Genomic DNA, 20,139 nt, shown 5'->3' with positions numbered 1-20,139 from the left:
CACAAGGACACAAAATTAAATAAAGCCAGATTGCTGAGTTTATAGTCTAGTGTAAAAAACAGGCAAATAAATCATCATTTAAAAGCTATAATACAATGTGATAGGTTCTATGCATACAGGGGAAGTGTTTCTAAATTAGACTGTAGATTTGGGGAAGTTCTGAGGAAGTGATGCTTGAACTGAATTTGGGAGATAAAGATAGAAGACAGCTGGAAGTAGAGGCCTATGTGCATTTCAAGGAAAGGAGAAAAAAATTGGTAAAGCATGGAAGTGTATAATCACGTGACCTGTGTAAATAATCATAGTTATTTCTTATGGATAGGCCCAAAGGTACATACGGGGTCTGGCAGGAAGGGAAGGTGAAAGGTCCACAAAAAGTCAGAAATCAGATCATGAAAAGCCTTATGGGCTAACGTAAAAACTTTTATTCTGAAAGCCATGGGATTTTAAGTAGGGACAGGCATAATCAGATAAATAAATGTCTAGAAAAATCCTGGCATAAGAAGAGAAGGTAAATTAGAGGAAGGCCAAACTGGAGACAGGAAAACCAATTTGGAGGTTCTTGGCAGTAGTAGATTCAAGTAGATAGGAGACCCTGAAGTAGGGCAGGGCAGTGGGAATGGACAGAAAAGAGTACGCAGTTCAGGGATGGAAGGCTCAGGGCGTGGGTGTGATGGCTACCAGGGTGGAGGGTGAGGGGAAGAGAGAGAGAGATGGAATCCTCCCAAGTGACCAGCTTGTACAGCTAAGTGGACCTGGAATGGCAGCAGCTTATGGTTACTGCTGTATCCCCAGTGCCTGGCACAGGATAGTGCTTGATGAATATTTGTTGAATAAATACATGGCTCTAAAATGGAGAAGGAGAAGAGACTTTGGGTGGGGAAGAAGATGAGTTCATTTTTGCCTCTGATGAGTATGAGGAGCCTGTGAGACATCCTACTAGGAGGGTGAATATATAGGCTTGAAGTTTAGTGACACATTAGGGGTGAGAGTTTGGGATTCAGCAGGGAACGGGTGGTAGTTGGAGCTGCTGTGAACAAGCTCATCCAGGAAAACCAGGTAGAGTGAGCAAAGCTCCAGAGAGCATTGACATTTAGAACGTGATCCGTGGAAAGGATCTCACAGAAGAGCCTGAGAAGGAATGCCTGAGAGTAGGAGGGAATGAGAGTGGTGTTGAAGAAGGAGGCACGTGGACGCTTGCTGCAGGTAAATAAGTCAAGAATCTCATCTAATTCTGAAGACTCTCTTTTGAATCTGGCCACGTAATGTTGGTATATGAAATACTCTAAAACGATAGACAAAATGTTTGAGATAATGAGCTCATGTGTCCTTTCCATAATATTTTTTGTGTGTTTACCACGTGCAAGACACTAAAATAGCCTCTTGATGTTCCAAACAAATAACATTTCTTTTTAAACTCTGATACTGATGCTTTTCTTCAGAAAAAGAAATATGTGGCCAGCATTTCTCACAAGTTCTGCTCTTCCAGGATTATTCCAAAGGTTTCTAGGACAGTGGTAGTGGGCGGGTGGGGCGGTGCGTGAGTGTACAGATTTTAGAGCCACAAGCTCCAGGTCTGAATCTCGGCTGAGTGAAGTTGGGGAAGTTACTTAGCTTCTCTGTGGCTCAGTTTCCTCATCTATAAGGAGGGATTTATCAATAACTACTTCTTAGGATTGTTATGAGGAGTACCTAAGATAATACTTAACAGAAATACATAATAGAAATAAGCCCCATATAAGTGTTAGTTATTATATTTCCTAACACCTACCGAGTAGGAATATTTTGTAAGCAAAACTATCTATCAGAATATTAAAATTCCTATAATCCTACCAAAATCAAATAGCAAATGTAAAAGAAATCAGAAGTGAAGCAGGTTTCCACTTATACAAGACACTGCCATGTTTACCGTAGAAGGAAGAATTCTAGGTTTCCCCTCGTAAACTTATGATCTAGTATAAATCCAAAAAAAAACCAAACCCTCGTTGTGTCAAGTCAATCCCGACTATGCTACCAGGGCTCCATGATCTAGTACAGGTGGTTATTTTTCTGTATTCCTGATGGGGCATTAAAGGATATGGAGTAGGCTAGGCCTTGGCTTAATACTTAGCTTGTTCAAAAAACACAGTACAAAGAAGATAACCACAAAGATCCTGAAGTTGGATTCTGGTTGCTCCAGATTCTGACGGAGATATATATATGTATATATAAAACCTATTGCCATCGAGTCAATTTTGACTCATAGCAACCCTGCAGGACAGAGTAGAACTGCTCCATAGGATTTCCAAGGAGTAGCTGGTGGATTGGAACTGCTGACCTCTTGGTTAGCAGCCGAGCTCTTAACCACTGTGCCACCAGGACTCTCTTTCACTCTCTCCCTATCAAACAAGTTGCTGTCAAGTTGATTTGGATCCATAGCAACCCCATGTGTCTCAGAGTAGAACTATGCTCCACAGGGTTTTTAATGATCGATTTTCAGAAATAAATCACCAAACCTTTCTTCCAAGGAACCTCTGGGTGAACTCAAACCACTAACCTTTTGGTTAGCAGTCAAGCACTTATCCATTGACACCACCCAAGGATGCGTGTGTGTGAGTATGTATGAGAGTGTGCGTGTGTATGACTCTCAAGATTTGCAATGGTCCTTACAGTTGCTGCAAACACTGAATTAGCAAATTGTTGACCTGTTGCTCCTAGGGATAATACAGGGGGTAGGTTGTTGCAAGCCTCTGGTCACAACATTTTTGTCATGTGATCAATATACAACCTTGTTTTATGTGTGCTTCTGTTTAAAGACAACTTATTTAATATATATTATTGATTCATTAACATTGAATTCACAGCCAAAAGCACCATAGCTCATACCCAAAAGAAGCTTACCCTAGTGTACGTGTTTTCTCCATCACGCACGTCATGGCCTTCTTGTGTTTAAGGTCACTAGACAGCATTTCTTCACTACACTTAGGTTTCATTTTCAACAGCAAAATTACCAACGACAAGCACAAAAATGCAAAAACGTGGCACTAAGTAGACCACGAAAAGGACACTTGTTTCTGGCATGAAAGCTGAAACAAGAAATAAGAAGACAGTCGCCTTGTTTGACCTTAGCTGGGAACGTGTGCACTGGGTGACTCAGATTTTTCACTGCTCTGTGTTTGTCCACAAATGACCACAAAAGCAATGTGAGTTTTGATTTTGGGGGTTATAAATAAATTTTAGTGAATAGATAAATCTGTAAGTACAGAATCTGTGCATAATGAAGGTGCAGTGTATATACTAAAACGATACATACTAGTCTCATGAGAGATAAGAGTTGAAATTTATATGAATCTATGACATTCAGACATATTTAAACTGCATTTCATAACCTAAGTAATACATAATTGAACTAATTAATTCAAAAAAAAAAAAAAAAACAATTCAAAGCTAAGAATAATTAAGAGATTTGGGCCCAAACTATTAATTTAGCACTTATATGTAAGCCATCTTATAAACTACAATTTCTTTTTGTTTCTTCCTCAGTAAAAAGGGAAACTTACTTTCATGGATAGATAGAAATTTCTGTATTAGTTTATTCTAAAAAATTAGTATGATTTATAAATACTGTCAAATGAAACATAACACTTCCAAATGCTTTGAGAATGCCCAAAGTGTATCACTGTATATAGGAGTTACTTGGTAGAAATTTTTTTTTTTTTTTTGAGAAAGCACAAGTAAATTTATTAATAGGAATGAATTTATCCCTTAGAATTTAGAACAAAAATTTTGTTTGCGTTATAGTATTGTGATTATGTATATGCAGCAAATTGTTCTAGTCACGTCCTTCTTTATTTCCCATTTATCTTTTTTAAATTAATTTTTATTGTGCTTTAAGTGAAAGTCTACAAATCAAGTCAGTCGCTCATACAAAAATTTATATATACCTTGTTATACACTCCTAATTGCCCTCCCCCTCATGAGACAGCACACTCTTTCCTTCCACTCTCTCTCCTTGTGTGCATTTGGGCAGCTTCTGGCCCTCTCCGCCCTCCCATATCCCCTCCAGACAGGTGATGCCAACACAGTTTCGTGTGTCTACTTGATCCTTGAAGCTCATTCCTCACCAGTATCATTGTCCATCCTATACTCCAGTCCAATCCCTGTCTGAAGAGTTGGCTCCAGGAATGGTTCTTGTCTTGGGCTAACAGAAGGTCTGGGGACCATGGCCTCCGGGGTCCTTCTAGTCCCATTCTGACCTTAAGTCTGGCCTTTTTACGAGAATTTGGGGTCTGCATCCCACTGCTTTCCTGCTCCCGCAGGGGTTCTCTGTATGTTCCCTGTCAGGGCAGTCATCGATTGTGGCCGGGCACCATCTAGTTCTTCTGGTCTCAGGCTGATGTAGTCTCTGGTTTATGTGGTCCTTTCTGTCTCTTAGACTCATAATTACCTTGTGTCTTTGGTGTTCTTCATTCTTCCTTGCTCCAGGTAGGTCGAGACCAATTGATGCATCTTAGATGGCCGCTTGCTAACGTTTAAGACCCCAGATGCCACTCTCCAAAGAAGTGGTATGCAGAATGTTTTCTTAATAGATTTATCATGCCAGTTGACTTAGGTGTCCCCTGAAACCATGGTCCCCAAACCCCTGCCCCTGCTACACTGGCCTTCGAAGCATTCAGTTTAATCACGAAACTTCTTTGCTTTTGGTTTAGTCCGGTTGTGTTGACCTGTATTGTGTGTTGTCTTTCCCTTCACCTAAAATAAAACTTATCTACTATCAAATTATTGAAAACCCCTCTCCCTCCCTCCCTCCTGCATCTCATAACCATCAAAGAATATTTTCTTCTCTGTTTAAACTATTTCTCCAGTTTTTATAATAGTGGTCTTATACAATATTTGTTCTTTTGCAACTGACTAATTTCACTCAGCATAATGTCTTCCAGATTTCTCCATGTTATGAAATGTTTCACAGAGTCATCATTGTTCTTTATCGGTGTGTAGTATTCCATTGTGTGAATATGCCATAATTTATTTATCCATTTTTCCCTTGATGGGCACCTTGGTTGCTTTCAACTTTTTGCTATTGTAAACAGTGCTGCAATGAACATGGGTGTGCATATACCTGTTCGTATAAAGGCTCTTATTTCTCTAGGATATATTCCAAGGAGTGGGATTGCAGGATCATATGGTAGTTCTATTTCTAGTTTTTTTAAGGAAGGCCAAATCGATTTCCAAAGTGGTTGTGCGACTTTACATTCCCACCAGCAGTGTATAAGTGTTCCATTCTCTCCATAACCTCTCCAACATTTATTATTATGTGTTCTTTGGATTAACTTGGTAGAAATTTTTAAAAAGCCTTTCTGGAGGAGTAGAAAAGAACCAACATAGCAAAAGCACAACAAGCTCCTTTCAGAATTCAGACACCTTCCTTCTTCCTGCTGGCCTTCCAGAACTATCACCCTGATCACAAAAGATGCTAATTAATGTCCTCAAGCAACCAACTATCTAAGGCATCTGCTCATGCAGCAACAACAAAAATCTTCATAATGGCTTCATGCAGAGGCAAGATGATAACCAAAAATCAAGAAAAAAAAAATTATGAGGTTCTTCTCCAAAGGATAGATCTTTCTGGAATGCCATGGACAATAACTGTAACTACATAATGGCAGGAAGTTTTTTCCATAATTCCATTTATCTGTTAGAGTTTCCCATCTCTGAGAATCAAAATATAAAATACTAATGGAATTTGGGCAATGAAAAAATCAATGGGGTTCTATGTTTTTGAGTGCTTATAGATGGATAAAAGAAAGTGCATGACATAGAATGCTGTGGTAATAGCCCTTCAGAGAAGCAGCATATTGCAGAGGATATTGGTTGTAAAACAGTGAGCTTGGCTTGAGTTATAAAGTTTTAGTGTATTTGTTCTGCTATTGCAAATCACTGCCATGACAGGGTGTCTGTTCACAATGCCAGGCAGTTTGTTCACGGTGCCAGGCACATAGCAGTCATTCCATAGTTATTTGTTGAATTTGAATAATTGCACTTGATTTTATTGTATCATTTTAAGAAACAGTTACTAATAATGGAGTAACATCCTTTGAGATGTTACTAAAAACCAAATTGCTCATGAGAACAGTCATTGTTGAGGATAGTACTGTACTTCACCAGAACCAGTTGCCTTTGAGTTGATACTGACTCATGGAGACCCAATGTGTGTCAGAGTAGAACTGTGCTCCATAGGGTTTTCAATGGAGTAGGGACATGGAGTAGGCCTTTCTTTCGATGCACCTCTAGGTGGACTTGAACCTCTAACCTTTTGGTTGGCAGCTGAATGTGTTAACTACCCAATGCAGAGACTCCAAAGTACCCCACAGTATGAAAGAAACTGGTACCGAGTGAAGTGTTCTGAGTTCAGCTGAAGAAATTCTTGGGTTTTCTAAATGGAATTTCTTTAGCAACCACTGCAGAGTAGTATTTTGTCAGACCTTCCTAACTAAAATGCACAGACCAAGTCTGCTCTTTTTGAGTTTGTTTTCATTTGTATACATTATACAAACAAGAAGAACTGTGTTGCTGAATGAATTTACACTGTTCTAGATTGCTTTGATCTAAGATTTAAAGCCCGAAATCTAGGTGGTGATAGTATTGCTATATTTTATTAGTTTACACTTAGGATTTTTTTGAAAGGTAATTTCCAATATTGTGAATACATATTTCACTATAAAATATATATTAGAAATGCAATCTAGAATTTTGCCAAATGTATTCTTTCTATGACATGGTGACATGGCCTCTGGCTTGCTTCTTGTCCCCTATAGATTGGGCCGCCCTCCACATCTTGCAAAAAGAGGACATATGTGGGTTTGGAAACGTACTCACTAAACCAGTAAATAAACCACCAAGTGAAAGGGGAGAGAACTGTGTCTCAATCTGGACAGGTCCTAAATTTTCCTAGAAAGGAGTAAAAGTAAAAGGCGGCAAATGGAACAACCAGAATGGAAATAATGCAACTGCTCAGGCATTGTGAAGACTGTAATCAATGCTGCTAAAAATCTTGTGTAGAAATTGTTGAATGGGAACCTAAACCTTCACTGAAAACACAATAAAATATTATTAAAAAAAAAAAAAAGAAAGTAAAAGGCAGCCTCAGAAGAGGGACCTGCTCTTACCAACAGCAGCAGCAATGAAGAAGTGAAACTTTGACTTCTAAGAGAATCAGACAGTTTTCAAAAAGCTAGGAGTTCTTTGAGGCTTCTTTTTCTCCAGTCTGTTTCTAAAAATTACTCTGTTTAATAGGTTCCTGACACTGTGGATCAAAAGCATAACTTGTTTAGCTTTCTAGAAAGATAATGGCTTTCTGCTTAGGAAACCTGCCTGCTCACACACTGTGAAAAATGAGACATTAGTACTTAAATTCAGCAGTTAGTATTTCAACTGTAACACAAATTCATGTAATTTTAAAGTATATTAATATATTTATAATTCTTGTCTGAATAAGTTATACTTAAATATATGTATACATATCAGAATGATTTTATAAGTCATGTTATGTGTAATATATTCTCAAACTATAGTGATTTTACATGTATAAAGAATATTAAAACATATTTCTATTTAGAATTTCTCTCCATTTTCTAAAAAAAAAAAAAAAAAATCTGAGCAATTCTTTCCGTAACGGTTTTCACATATACCCCTAACCTAGTATCTGGCATATGATAGGCACTTAATAAATAGTTGTGGAATGAATGAAGGCCCTGAAAGTCCATTTAACATCTTTGTGTCCTTTGTCCTTGACAGCATGCTCCTTTAATGGCCTAGCTTTTTTATTTTTCTGAAGTAAGAGAGCATTTAAGAGTAGGGTTAGATAACGAGCAGACTGATCCAGAAAAGTCTGGAAGATAATAGAGCTGAGGTTACATGCAGTTTTGTAGAGTTTGGATGATAACCAGAGAGAAGGCATTTCTATCTTTTACCTATTTATTCTTAAAATAAAAACAAACCAGTTGCCGTTGAGTCGACCAAAAGGCTGGAAGTTTGAGTCTACCCAGAGACATCTTGAAAGAAAGAAAGGCTTGGCAATCTAGTTCCGAAAACTCAAACCAAAACAAAAAAATCCAAACTGGTTGCCGTCGAGTCAATTCTGACTCACAGCGACCCTATAGGATAGAGTAGAACTGCCCCACAGGGTTTCCAAGCAGCGCCTGGTGGATTTGAACTGCCAACCTTTTGGTTAATCACTACGCCAGCAGGGTGTCCTCTGCAAACTCAGCCACCGAAAATTCTGTGAAGCGCAGTTCACTCTGACACACACAGGGTCCGCGTGAGTCAGAGTCGACTTGACGGCAGCTGGTATTTATTCTTAGGGAAACAATAATAGAGATGTAAGCTCAGTCAGCAGGGCTTTTGCTCCAAGTCAGAAAACATGCAAGAGGTCCAGTTACCCTAGGCCTAATCCCACTCAGTCCATCAGCAAATACTTACTGAGCACCTACTCTGCACAGGAAACTGTGGAAGGTACAAAGCATGCAAAGTACCTTCCTGATACTTGAACACAGCAGTGTGAGGTGCATGTAGAGGAAGCTTACCTCCACAGAGCAGCCCTTTGTGCCTCACGCAGGAGAAGTTGTCGCACTGGCAGTAAGGCCCATAGATGTTTCCATAGGGAGACAAGTGGCAGATACACTGCCCGCAGTAACAGTCGCCCCTTCCACTACACGAGGGATGGTCTGGGGCCTCCTTGCAGGAATCTGTGCTCAGCGTGTCCTCTTCACACTCGCAGCGAGGACCCATGTGGCCCGGGTTACAGGCACACACCCCACACTGGAAGGAGCCGTTCCCGTTGTGGCATTTGGAGCTGTTCACTTCCACTTCTTTCTGACAGTCGCAGTTGCATTCCGGACTGACATGGATTTCTAGGGTGTCCCCTAGCCCCACGGGCTTTATGACTATGTGCCTGCTTTTCCTCTCACAGTTTGGTATACTCAAAGTCACGTTGAAGGAAGCCTGGAAAGAAAAAACAAAATGCTAATTACCTGCTTCTTCAATCCACCAAAATGCATGGTGAGAAACAAAGCAGGGTGGAGATCAGCTTTACGGAAAGTATTTATTAGGAAATCTTTGAGAATCCAAACTTGGCACGTTAAGCTAATTTCTGACCCATTGGAATGTTTTTTTCAGCCATCTACTTACCGTGTCTCCGACCTTCATGTGCGAGCATTTCTTTTGGTGTGGGAAGAGGATGCTATTGTTGCAGATAGCTGTGAATGACAGGTTGAGTCCTTCTGTATCTCCCAGTACTTCCAGTTCTACCTCAGACCGCAGTTCCTTTAGTCAAGACATAAAGAGTTAAACGAAGTCATAGCTAAAAAACACAGCCAGAGGAAGAAACTGTGACTCATGTTTACTGAACTATAAATGAATAAAATGAGATTGAGTCTAAAAAAAGTTCACCATATCATCAAGCAAGCAAGCAATCCACACAGTACAGTATGTACACCCTCTATTGTGTTAAATCTAAGAGGCCATCAATTGTAAGATATACAATTATTTTAATGACAATTAAACTGTGACAAAATACCTCAAGATCATTCTACGCAATATACAAATCAGTCACAACAGCCTCTCATTGCTTCAAAAATTAATCAGTTCTGAGGGATTTGGCAAATTCACCTGCCCTTAACTGAATAACTTAGCACATAAAAGGCAGTTCTTTTGCTTGTGTCTCATAAAATATAACACAACTTCTTCTACTTGTGGATGTCATCATTTCTTACGTCCCATAAAGCAGCTGGTTGTCGCTTTGCTGGGAATACAAAATTGCAGACTTTCCTCCAACAATGAATATTTGCTTTGCTGATATCAAATTTACACCCTGCTGCTCTGTTTTGGTACCTTTCTGCATAGACGATAACTTTTCATTTCAGTATCAAATCATAGTGCAAACTTTTTGAAGATATCTTAAAATGGAAATTAAGCTCAACATTTATACCACATTTTTACACAACTAACATGCGTGTTACATGTTGTTTGCCAACAGTGCGACCCCCTCATGCATTATTTTCCTAGGTGTGTTATGTATGTTATATGTGCGGGACTGTTATTTACATAAGCACGTTATTTGTGAAAAAATACAGTAGTATCAATAATGTGCTTAACAGATTGAAGTGGCCACAATATATGCAGTATGGGCAAGTTCATACACGCACAGGCAATGAAAACTATATCATGGCTATTGCCTGCTGACAGTGGTTGTAAGATTCCACTGATTGTGAGATACATCCTGATTTTAGAGATGTTAAAATAGGGGAGGGAGGAACTGGGCCTTAAAATCGATACGGAATTTACTGAGTTCCTATCACACATTTAGGAATCCCTGCGTGGTGCAAATGGTCAAGTGCTCGACTACTTGCCAAAAGGTTGACAGTTTGAACCCACCCAGAGATGCCTCGGAAGACAAGCCTGGAAATCTCCTTCTGAAAACTCTGTGGAGCAGTTCTACTCTATACACATGGTGTAGCCATGAATCAGAATCAGCTAAACGGCAACTAACAACAACAGGAAGCTTACTATCTTACTGAAAAACAACTAAAGGACTCAGGTGAAGCAGTTAACATAAAATGCTAGTCAATGCACCATTAACTTAAAAAATTATGCAATACAGATGAGGGTTTGGGACAGTTTAGAGAAGGGAGTGGTCAGTGAATGCTGAAGTAATAAGGGAAGATAGGCCCTTAAAGGCTAAGTTGGATTTTGATGTGTGGAGGGGATGAGAGCGGGATTGCAAACAAGGGACACCAGAGGAGAGGAAGCCCAGTGCCAGGAGTGGGAGCGTGGTATTGCTCCAATAAGGACACAAGTGGGGCACGAAACAAGCCTGCACTTCTACTGTCCTGGATGACACCGAACAAGAGCTCTGATGTTTGGAGAGATGAGTTACGACCTGGTGCTAGGGTTTTTAGGCAGGGACCTAATCTACTGAAAATACAGCTGAAGGAAAGTTGTCTGGAGGCTGTGCAGGACAGACTTGTGGAGGGAATAGGAAAAAGCGAAGAAAGCTGGGAGGTGCTGCACTCATCCCAGCCTGAGGCCTGAGGACAGGAGCTGGGGGTAGTCATGGGAACCGAGAGGAGAAAATCATTGTGTGATGACAGAGACTGAACGGAGGCAGACTAGATATGCGCACATGGGGGAGGGCAGAGCTGAAGAGAAAGCCAAGGTTCTCTAGGAAGAAGAATGTCAAGGAAGGAGGATGGGAGAGCTGTTTTGAGGAAAGACAATGATGTTACTCATTTTCCTATTCTTTGTTCATTTACAAAATAAAAGTCTGTATGTGGGGGACAAAACCAAATTATTAGCATTTACTAATATACCCGCTGACTCCTAGAAATGTCCACCTGAATATCTATGAGAAAAACAGAGCATGGTTGCTGGCCAGCATTAAGGGTCTGCTTGAGGTCCATGATCATGAATTTAAAGTGAGACCGGTTGGCATTGTTATATGTTTTACCCATCCACATTCAGCTGTGTAGTATGATGAACAGCTGGATTTAACCAGGACTGTGGTTGGCCAGGAAGCCCTGATGGCATAGTGACTAAGAGCTATGGCTGCTAACCAAAAGGTCAGCAGTTTGAATCTACCAGCTGCTCCTTGGAAACAGTATGGGGCAGTTCTATTCTCTCCTATGGGGTCACTATGAATAGGAATTGACTTGATGTCAGTGGGTTTGGTTTTTGGTTTGGTGGTTGGCCAAGCAAGTTCAAAGGAACATAAGTGTCAAGGGAGTTAAGAGTGTGTCTAAGAAGTCATCATAATGACTGATCATTGAGTTTAAACTGGGGGCCCAGGCAAGAGAGGATATCAGGGGATAAGAAACAATGAAGAGAAGGTAGGGTCAATTAACTGGAGAGTCTGATGAGTCGGAAGAAATATTAGGGGCGCTAGAAGGAGTGAGCTGAAAAGATAGGAGGTGGTAAGCACAGAGTGGGTTGCATGCAGCTGAGATTGTAAAGGAGTTTACCGGCAATTTCAAAGTTTAAGGCATTACAAGAAAGTGAGGATATGAGAAGTGGGGAGGGAAAAGATCATTTAAGGAGAGGAGTTCGAGAAACTGAGAGGCCAGGGTATGGGAAAGATCATCCATCCACCTATTCATCCATCCATCCATCTGTCCGTCCGTCCCTCCGTCTGTCTGTCCATCCCTCCATTCATCAATCTACCTACTACCTACCCTGAAATCATCAAGAATTAATGCAGGAGTATGAGTTGGAATTAACTTGAGGCACACAATGACAGTGTTGGAGAGAGTGACACAGTGAGTCAGGAGTTAGATGAGAAATGAAGGTGATGACCTGCAAGTCTGTAATGACAGCCATAATGAGGGCTAGTGGGTTGCAGTCTGACCAAAATGATGGAAATCTCAGCATGAAGTAGTTGGAATATCATATTGCAAATTTCACTGGGAATATTTCAATGCAAATTTCCCAGGTAAAGGACATAAATGTCCTTTATTGATATATTGAGCATATCCTATAAGCCAGCCAAAACCAAACAAACCAAGCCACTTCCCTCATGGAGCTTATATGTCCACAGAGGAGTTTACCCTAGGAATCACTGATATTTCAGTAGCTTTTATTATGTGGTTAGGGAAGGAAGAAAATTAGCTACTGATGGTCAGATGATTAAAACGAAAAAACCAAACCCATTGCTGTAGAGTTGATTTCGACTTTTATTTAGATTGAAAAAAATCAATATGGCACTGTAAAATCTCAGCTGAAGTTCATAATTACTAATTACAAACACAAATAGTCTGCCTCTGTCCCACTAGAAGTCAGTTGGAAGCATTTTGTTTTATCTCAATATATTTTTTATTCCTTCCTTCCTTTCTCTTTTTATAGACTGGAAAGAAACTGAGTCTGTGGATCTCCATTTATAAAGCCCTTCCACACTGCATCTAAAATAACAGGAGAAAAATCCTTTGAATTGGTGCTAAGGTCCTTTGCATGCGTCACTTGTGAATCATGAAGTTTTAATAAAAACTCCAGAGCAAGATTGTTCAGTGTAAGAGGTATAAGAGTAACAGGCACGTCTTAGTAACTGTGAGACAGTAAAACAGGAGCATGAGATCCAATTCAAATGTTCAATGCCTTGATTTCAACTACTCTAACTTAATATGAGTGATCTGGGACCACTAAGAAACCCTGGTGGCTAGTAGTTAAGAGCTAAGGCTGCTAACAAACGGTCAGCATTTCGAATCCACCAGGCTCTCCTTGGAAACCCTATGGAGCAGTTCTACTCTATTCTATAGGGTCACTATGAGTTGGAATCCACTGCAGAGGAATGGAGTTTTTGTTTGTTTGCTTGTGTAGGCAAGAGTTGGAGCCCTCCCTGGTGGCGCAGAGGTTAAGAGATCCACTGTTAACCAAAAAGCTGGCAGTTCAAATCCACCAGTGGCTGCATGGATACCCTATTAGGTAGTTCTACTGTGTTCTATAGGGTTTCTATGAGTTGAAATCAACTCGACGGCAACAGGTTTGGTTTGGTTTTTTTTGGAAGCTAGACTTAAATTGTGGCAGGGCAGCAGAGCCATGGACAGGGCTGCTCAGACTCAGGAGGAAATATTTTTGTCAATTCACTGTTTTCTAATTTGCTTAATTCTTTTGAAGATTTTAGTAGTCAACACTTTTGAGAGAGAGTGCTCGGTTAAAGGAAATTGTGTGTTTCTAATTCAGTGAAGGACTGCTGTGTGACTTTGATTCCACACATTAAAACTTTACTGCACGAGAGGGAGCGAGGCTTTTATAGTGTTTTGGTGACAAGCTTTCCTGTCTGGAAGAATTTCAAGCATGAGGTAATGTGGTGATTAATTTTTGATGTGAGCTAAGAAGTTGCTGAGGCTACCAGTGAAAAAATTCCATCCTCCTATAATTTTAATGGACACGTCGGTATTTTATTCTTTAATGAAATGAAGGGTTTGAAAAGGTATTTCTTGCTTTTTCCTCTTAAGGTGACTTTCAAAATTGGTGGGGTGGTATCAAAATCATTGGGGGATTTTTTTCAAAATGTGTAGCTCATCCACTCATTGAGCTTCTCTTAAACTGTCTGTAAGAGGAATCTGAACACGGCTGTTTTTAAAAGCTTCCCGGATGGTTCTGATATGTCATTTTGTTAAGGAAAAAAACAAAACCCTGGTTCAGCATCTACTCAGTATTAGCCTACACTGCATATGGGCCATTTATTTGTAATTTTAAAACATCAAAATTTAGGGCATTTTAGTCATTTGTTATTATATGGCTGCTTTGTACAGCAAATGTTAGATTTACGGCTTATAAAATTTTGCTTTTTTTGTTCCTATCCTAATTTAGAGCATCACCTTTGTTTTTGTTTTTTTTTCCTTTGTTAATAGAGGCAAAAGAGGTGGATGATATTTGGAAACCAAAATAAGAATAGGCAACTGGCTATTACCCGTTACTTTAGTCATGAAACAAGGATCAAGATAGAGAACATTATAGCAACCCTGTAGGGCTATATCCTTTTTAAGGGAGGCATTCTATCCTCAGGTACTAATTCATAAAATCAAGGCAAATAGTTATATACATACTTAGAAAACCAATGGAAAATTTCCCTGGTTCTCCAAAGTAGAGAGTCTCAACAATGGTGTTCCTGGTGACTTTTGGTGTTTTTGGTATGTAGCCAACACTTGCATTTTTTCATGAGTTATGATCTTGTCTCATTAAGCCTGTGGAGTTACTTCTCCACATAGCTGTTATTCATTGGCAATGTAAACTTCTTTTTTTTTTTTCTAGACAGAAAAGTGGGGAATTTAATCGTGTGGCTCATCGAGCCAATTGAGTAGGTAAAATTCTCCCAGGTGACAGTGCTGCTTTTGGTTACTATTATACAAACCACCTAAACTTTATGATCTGGTTTATGATTGTTCTACCTTCTGTTCCATCTCTCAGGAAGAATCTTCAAATTAAGGGTACAGAATTTATATTTTCACTGCATTAGGACAGAGAAATTTTCTTTGGAAAAAGAGTCTCTCTACCAAAAAGAGAGTATGTGTACCTGCCCAAAACACATCTTATTTTGAATACCCAAGAAATGCGAAAAAGAAGCCAACTGTAAAATACCGTACTTCGTAAGCCGAGATGATCAGCTGAAGAATGTTTCCAGAGTCCTTCTGAAGTAGCCCTACCGTAGCTCCAGGAATAAGTTTTGCGTAATTCTGTAAACAAAAAGAATAAATCAGTCTTTGTTTGCTCGCTGCAATTGAGCAACGTTAAGTGTGGGATTCAGCTTGCTGGCTGTGATGGCCTCTATTTCACTGGCTGGTGAGAACAGGTTCCTGATAAGCAACTGGCCTTTCTCCTGAAATTGTAGCTCCTGCATCTGCGCTGCTTCCTGCACTCAAGTGGGAAATGGACTGGCCCGAGTTGCCACTGGGGAGATCTGGTGTCTGTGGTTGCATTAGTCTAGGGCTGTGGTTTATATCATGGCGGGAGTCAAGTCTCAAATATAATAATAACATTTATATAACATCTTCCATTCGTGGAGCATCTGTGCCCAAAGATTTCTAGCCTGCTTCCGGGAAATATTTATTTTCTCTTTTTGTAATGTTCGGAAAGCAAGGTTCCATCCATATGGGTGAGTGAGCAGGTCACTCTGTAAAGTCATTCAGTCCAGGGGCCTTAATCAGCAATCGCTTTGTGGAGAAAAGGAGCGAATTATTTGAAAGCTTGCTGTTAACTCCCCCTTTTTCTGTTGGTAATGGACACTTCTTTAGGACCTGGACCTGCCAATGTCAGCACTGTGCTGGGGTGGTTGGAATTGCTCCCCACCACATCAGGACTGGGTGAGTCAGAACGTAGCTTTAAACGGTACCCATTCTCCATTTATTCTTCTCCTGAGACGCCATTCCCAATTGGGGAAAACTCACAATACTAGTTCTGGATATCCAGCATGGCCAGGGAAAGAGGCATTACCAAGAAGGGAATTTTCCAGAGAGCTGAAAATTTCCACATCCCTCTCCCTCCTGCAGAACTGCTGGTGGGTTCAAATCACTGAGCACTTTCATCATTGTGCCACCAGGGCTCCTCTTAATTTTTACGTTTGAAAACTATTAATTTTTTTTTTAATCAAAGGAACCTGGATAGAACAAGCAGCTTGTGATCAGCTGCCAACTGAAAGGTGGTGGTTGAAGCATCCAATAGTGCTGCAGAAGAAAGGCCTGGCAACCTGCTTCTACGGTAAAATTGCAGCCAAGAAAACCCTATGAAGTACAGCACTACTCTGTAACTTACGGGGTTGTAACTCCACAGCCACGAACAACACAACGTTTTTAAACAAAAAGTTTTCTAAAATGTATAATACACATCTCTGCCTTCTTAAAGAATTCCAAGCCTATTTTGGCTTTTTTTCCTTGAGGAAATACAGCCGCATTTATCAATATTAACTATGGTTCTGTAATCATCAAAGGCTTCTAGAATCCATGAAGGTGCCCAAGTGGGCCCTGACTGCTATGCTTTTACTTCTTGTATTTAAAAAAAAAATTTGTTTCTACCTTCTTGCTAGGCTGTCAGGCATCACTTGCCTACTGGTATATTCTTTTACTAGTACATTCAACAACGTCTATTAAGTAGGTTTGCTATGTTGTGCTATATCAAGGAGAGACAACCACCCTTTGTCAGCGGTGTCCTTCTAAGTTACTCTGTGTTGGAAAACCAGATGACTGAGTTTATTAAAATTGCATGTTGAAAAGAGTAAATAAACTTTGAGTGAAGGATTTAGGGCATCTCTTATAGTTCAAGCATACTGATACCCTATCTTAATCTTAAGAGGATTTTAGTAGCTTAGAATGTGCACAAAGCTACATTAGAACTAATAATTATCATCAATTATAATAGTGATACAGATTAAATAGGTACGGTGAAAGAATACAACCCTGACGCACACCTTTCCTGACTCTAAACCAGTCAGTACCCCCTTGTTCTGTCCAAACAACTGCCTCTTGATCTATGTAATGGTTGCTCATGAACACAAGTAAGTGTTCTGGAATTCCCATTCTTTGAAATGTTACCCATAGTTTATTATGATCCACACAGTCGAGTGCCTTTGGATAGCCAATAAAACACAGGTAAAGAGAATCCTTCTGGTATTCTCTGCTTTCAGCCAGGATCCACCTGACAGCAATGATATCCCTGGTTCCACGTCCTCTTCTGAAACCAGCCTGAATTTCTGGCAGTTCCCTGTCGATATACCGCTGCAGCCGTTTTTGAATGATCTTCAGCAAAATTTTGCTTGCTTGTGACATTAATGATATTGTTCTATAACTTCCACATTCGGTTGGACAAATCTGTCTTGGAAGAAGTGCGGCCAGAACGCTCCTTAGAGGCAAGGATGACGAGACTGCGTCTTACATACTTTGGACATGTTATCAGGAGGGATCAGTCCCTGGAGAAGGACATCATGCTTGGCAGAGTACAGGGTCAGCGGAAAAGAGGAAGACCCTCAATGAGGTGGATTGATATAGTGGCTGCAACAATGAGCTCAAGCATAACAACGATTTTGAAGATGGCACAGGACCGGGCAGTGTTTCATTCCATTGTGCATAGGGTCACTATGTGTCCGAACTGACCCGACGGCACCTAACAACAGCATAATAGTGACACTAAATAAATCAGGGTAAGAGAAACTAAGGAGATGACTAAATGAAACCAGGATGAGGTAAGAACCCAGAATGTATGTAGGAAGTCCCAGACAACTTTGTAGAAGTGGGCATGTGGGTAAGTTCAAGTTTTCTACACCCTTTGTATGGAAAAAGTTGGTGACTTGAACCCACCCACAGGCATCTCAGAATAAAAACCTGGCAATCTCTTTCTGAAAGATCACAACCATAAAAACCCTATGGAGCACAGTTCTTTTTTGTACCACATGGGTTGCCGTGAGTCAGAATTTACTCGATGGTAACTGGTTTTGGATGGAAAAATAGGTCTTGGTTTTACTTTGTGGGTTTTAGCACGTTCTACTTATTTTAGTGTTCATGATTGCATTTAAGTTTGAAGTTGCTAGAAATTTGAACTCTTGAATGTGTCAGATGTTGCTCTGCCTTGACATTGTGCTTTGTTATTGAGCAAGCTGCAGGCAGAAATTCAGACAACATTCCTCACCTTTCTTCCATGCCCCAGGTCATTGTCTGTTAATTGTGTGCCCCATTCTGTTTCCCTGAGCTGGGTGGAACTTGTAAAATACAGCGCAGGCACTGCCTCATCGACTTACCTTTTCAAATAAACACATGTTACCAAGAGGCCGTGAAGCATGAGACCTGTAGTTAACAGCGAATACCTAAATAGGAACTTGTATCCCACTTAAGTGGAGCAAGAATGTGTGTAAATTTGACTGATCCCAGAAGAGAAGACTGAAGCTCTAAAGCTTGACAAAAAAAAAAAAGGTTTAAATCTTTTAGAAAAAGAATTTCAAGGCTCTTAGCTTTGAGTGTCACTGCTATCTTTGAAAAGCATGGTGCAAATGGTTAACGTGGTTGGCTGCTAACCAAAAGGTTGGAGGTTGGAGTCTATCCACCCAGAGGTACCTCAGCAGAAAGGCATGGCAATCTTATTCCGAAAAATAAGCCATTGAAAACCTTATGGAGCACAGTTTTACTCTGACACGCATGGGGTCACCATGAGACAGAATCCACTCAACGGCAACTGGTGGGTATCTCCAAGGCTGAGGTGGAAGGGGTATTTTCTACAAGCACTAGTTACAAGTAGCCTCTAAGTTCTGGGCTAATTCTTGGTTAACAAAGCCAAACCCATCCACTTGGTAAAGCATAATTATGGCCCCGTATGTGGTGTGACATTAGTGCTGGCTATCGGGATAGTGGTTAACATGATCACAGCTAGACGGAGGGTATAAAGGAGTTGGCAGCCAGTAGCGGTACTCAGTGATAACACCGATAATTCTGTAAAGAAGAACTAATAATTAATTTCTGGATGCTGACTCCCCAGAAACATTTCAAATAATTAACTATAAACATGGAAAATTTGGCTTCCTGGTCTAGCACTGTAAAAATTGCACTTTAAATCTTGTATTATGATTACTTTAAATGTTATGTATCAACAGCCTTCCTTTTATTAAAGCCCTAAACTCCATACCTGAGCAAATAATAAAAGAAGCTGGACTATATGAAGAAGAACAGGGCATCAGGGTTGGAGGAAGACTCGTTAACAACCTGCGTTATGCAGATAACAAAACCTTGCTTGCTGAAAGTGAAGAGGACTTGAAGCACTTACTAAAGATCAAAGACCACAGCCTTCGGTATGGATTATGCCTCAATATAAAGAAAACAAAAATCCTCACAACTGGACCAATGAGCAACATCATGATAAATGGAGAAAAGATTGAAGTTGTCAAGGATTTCATTTTACTTGGATCTGGACCCACAATCAACAGCCATGGAAGCAGCAGTCAAGAAATCAAAAGACTCATTGCACTGGGTAAATCTGCTGAAAAGGACCTCTTTAAAGTGTTGAAGAGCAAAGATGTCACCTTGAAGACTAAGGTGCACCTGACCCAAGCCATGCTATTTTAAGTCGCATCATATGCATGTGAAAGCTGGACAATGAATAAGGAAGACTGAAGAAGAATTGATGCCTTTGAATTGTGGTGTTGGCGAAGAATATTGAACATACCACGGACTGCCAAAAGAATGAACAAATCTGTCTTGGAAGAAGTGCAACCAGAATGCTCCTCAGAAGCAAGGATGGCAAGACTGCATCTTACATACTTTGGACATGTTGTCAGGAAGGATCAGTCCCTGGAGAAGGACATCATGCTTGGCAGAGTACAGGGTCAGCGGAAAAGAGAAAGACCCTCAACGAGGTAGATTGGCACAGTGGCTGCAACAATGAGCTCAAGCATAACCACAATTGTAAGGATGGCTCAGGACTGGGCAGTGTTTCGTTCTGTTGTGCGTAGGGTCGCTATGGGTCGGAACCGACTCGACAGCACCTAACAACAACAACAAAGTACTATTATATTTGTCGTGATTGAACATGTTTAATGTTAGAAAAAAAGATGATTTTGCATGCCTGGATGTGATGAATTATAGCATTGTGACTCCAAAAGATGACTCTTGGATATTAGAAATGGTGAGTTCTGTAAAC

The 20,139-nt window shown here is 40.3% G+C and overlaps 1 protein-coding gene across 1 annotated transcript in view; it reads right to left on the bottom strand.

The window, feature by feature from the left end:
* The window catches only part of ITGB6 (integrin subunit beta 6), an 82,899-nt gene that overhangs the window by 24,483 nt on the left and 38,277 nt on the right, over positions 1-20,139 (bottom strand). The window contains exons 8-10 of the mRNA XM_003406002.3: positions 15,111-15,200; positions 9,166-9,300; positions 8,562-8,979 (exon numbers count right to left, since the gene is read on the bottom strand). Of these exons, the coding sequence (XP_003406050.1) occupies positions 8,562-8,979; positions 9,166-9,300; positions 15,111-15,200 (643 nt within the window). The remainder of the gene's footprint in view (positions 1-8,561; positions 8,980-9,165; positions 9,301-15,110; positions 15,201-20,139) is intronic.

This window comes from Loxodonta africana, chromosome 6, assembly GCF_030014295.1.
Source record: "Loxodonta africana isolate mLoxAfr1 chromosome 6, mLoxAfr1.hap2, whole genome shotgun sequence".
Classification (NCBI taxonomy): domain Eukaryota; kingdom Metazoa; phylum Chordata; class Mammalia; order Proboscidea; family Elephantidae; genus Loxodonta; species Loxodonta africana.
Note: the sequence above shows the minus strand (reverse complement) of the source record. Positions and strands in the feature narration are given on the sequence as shown.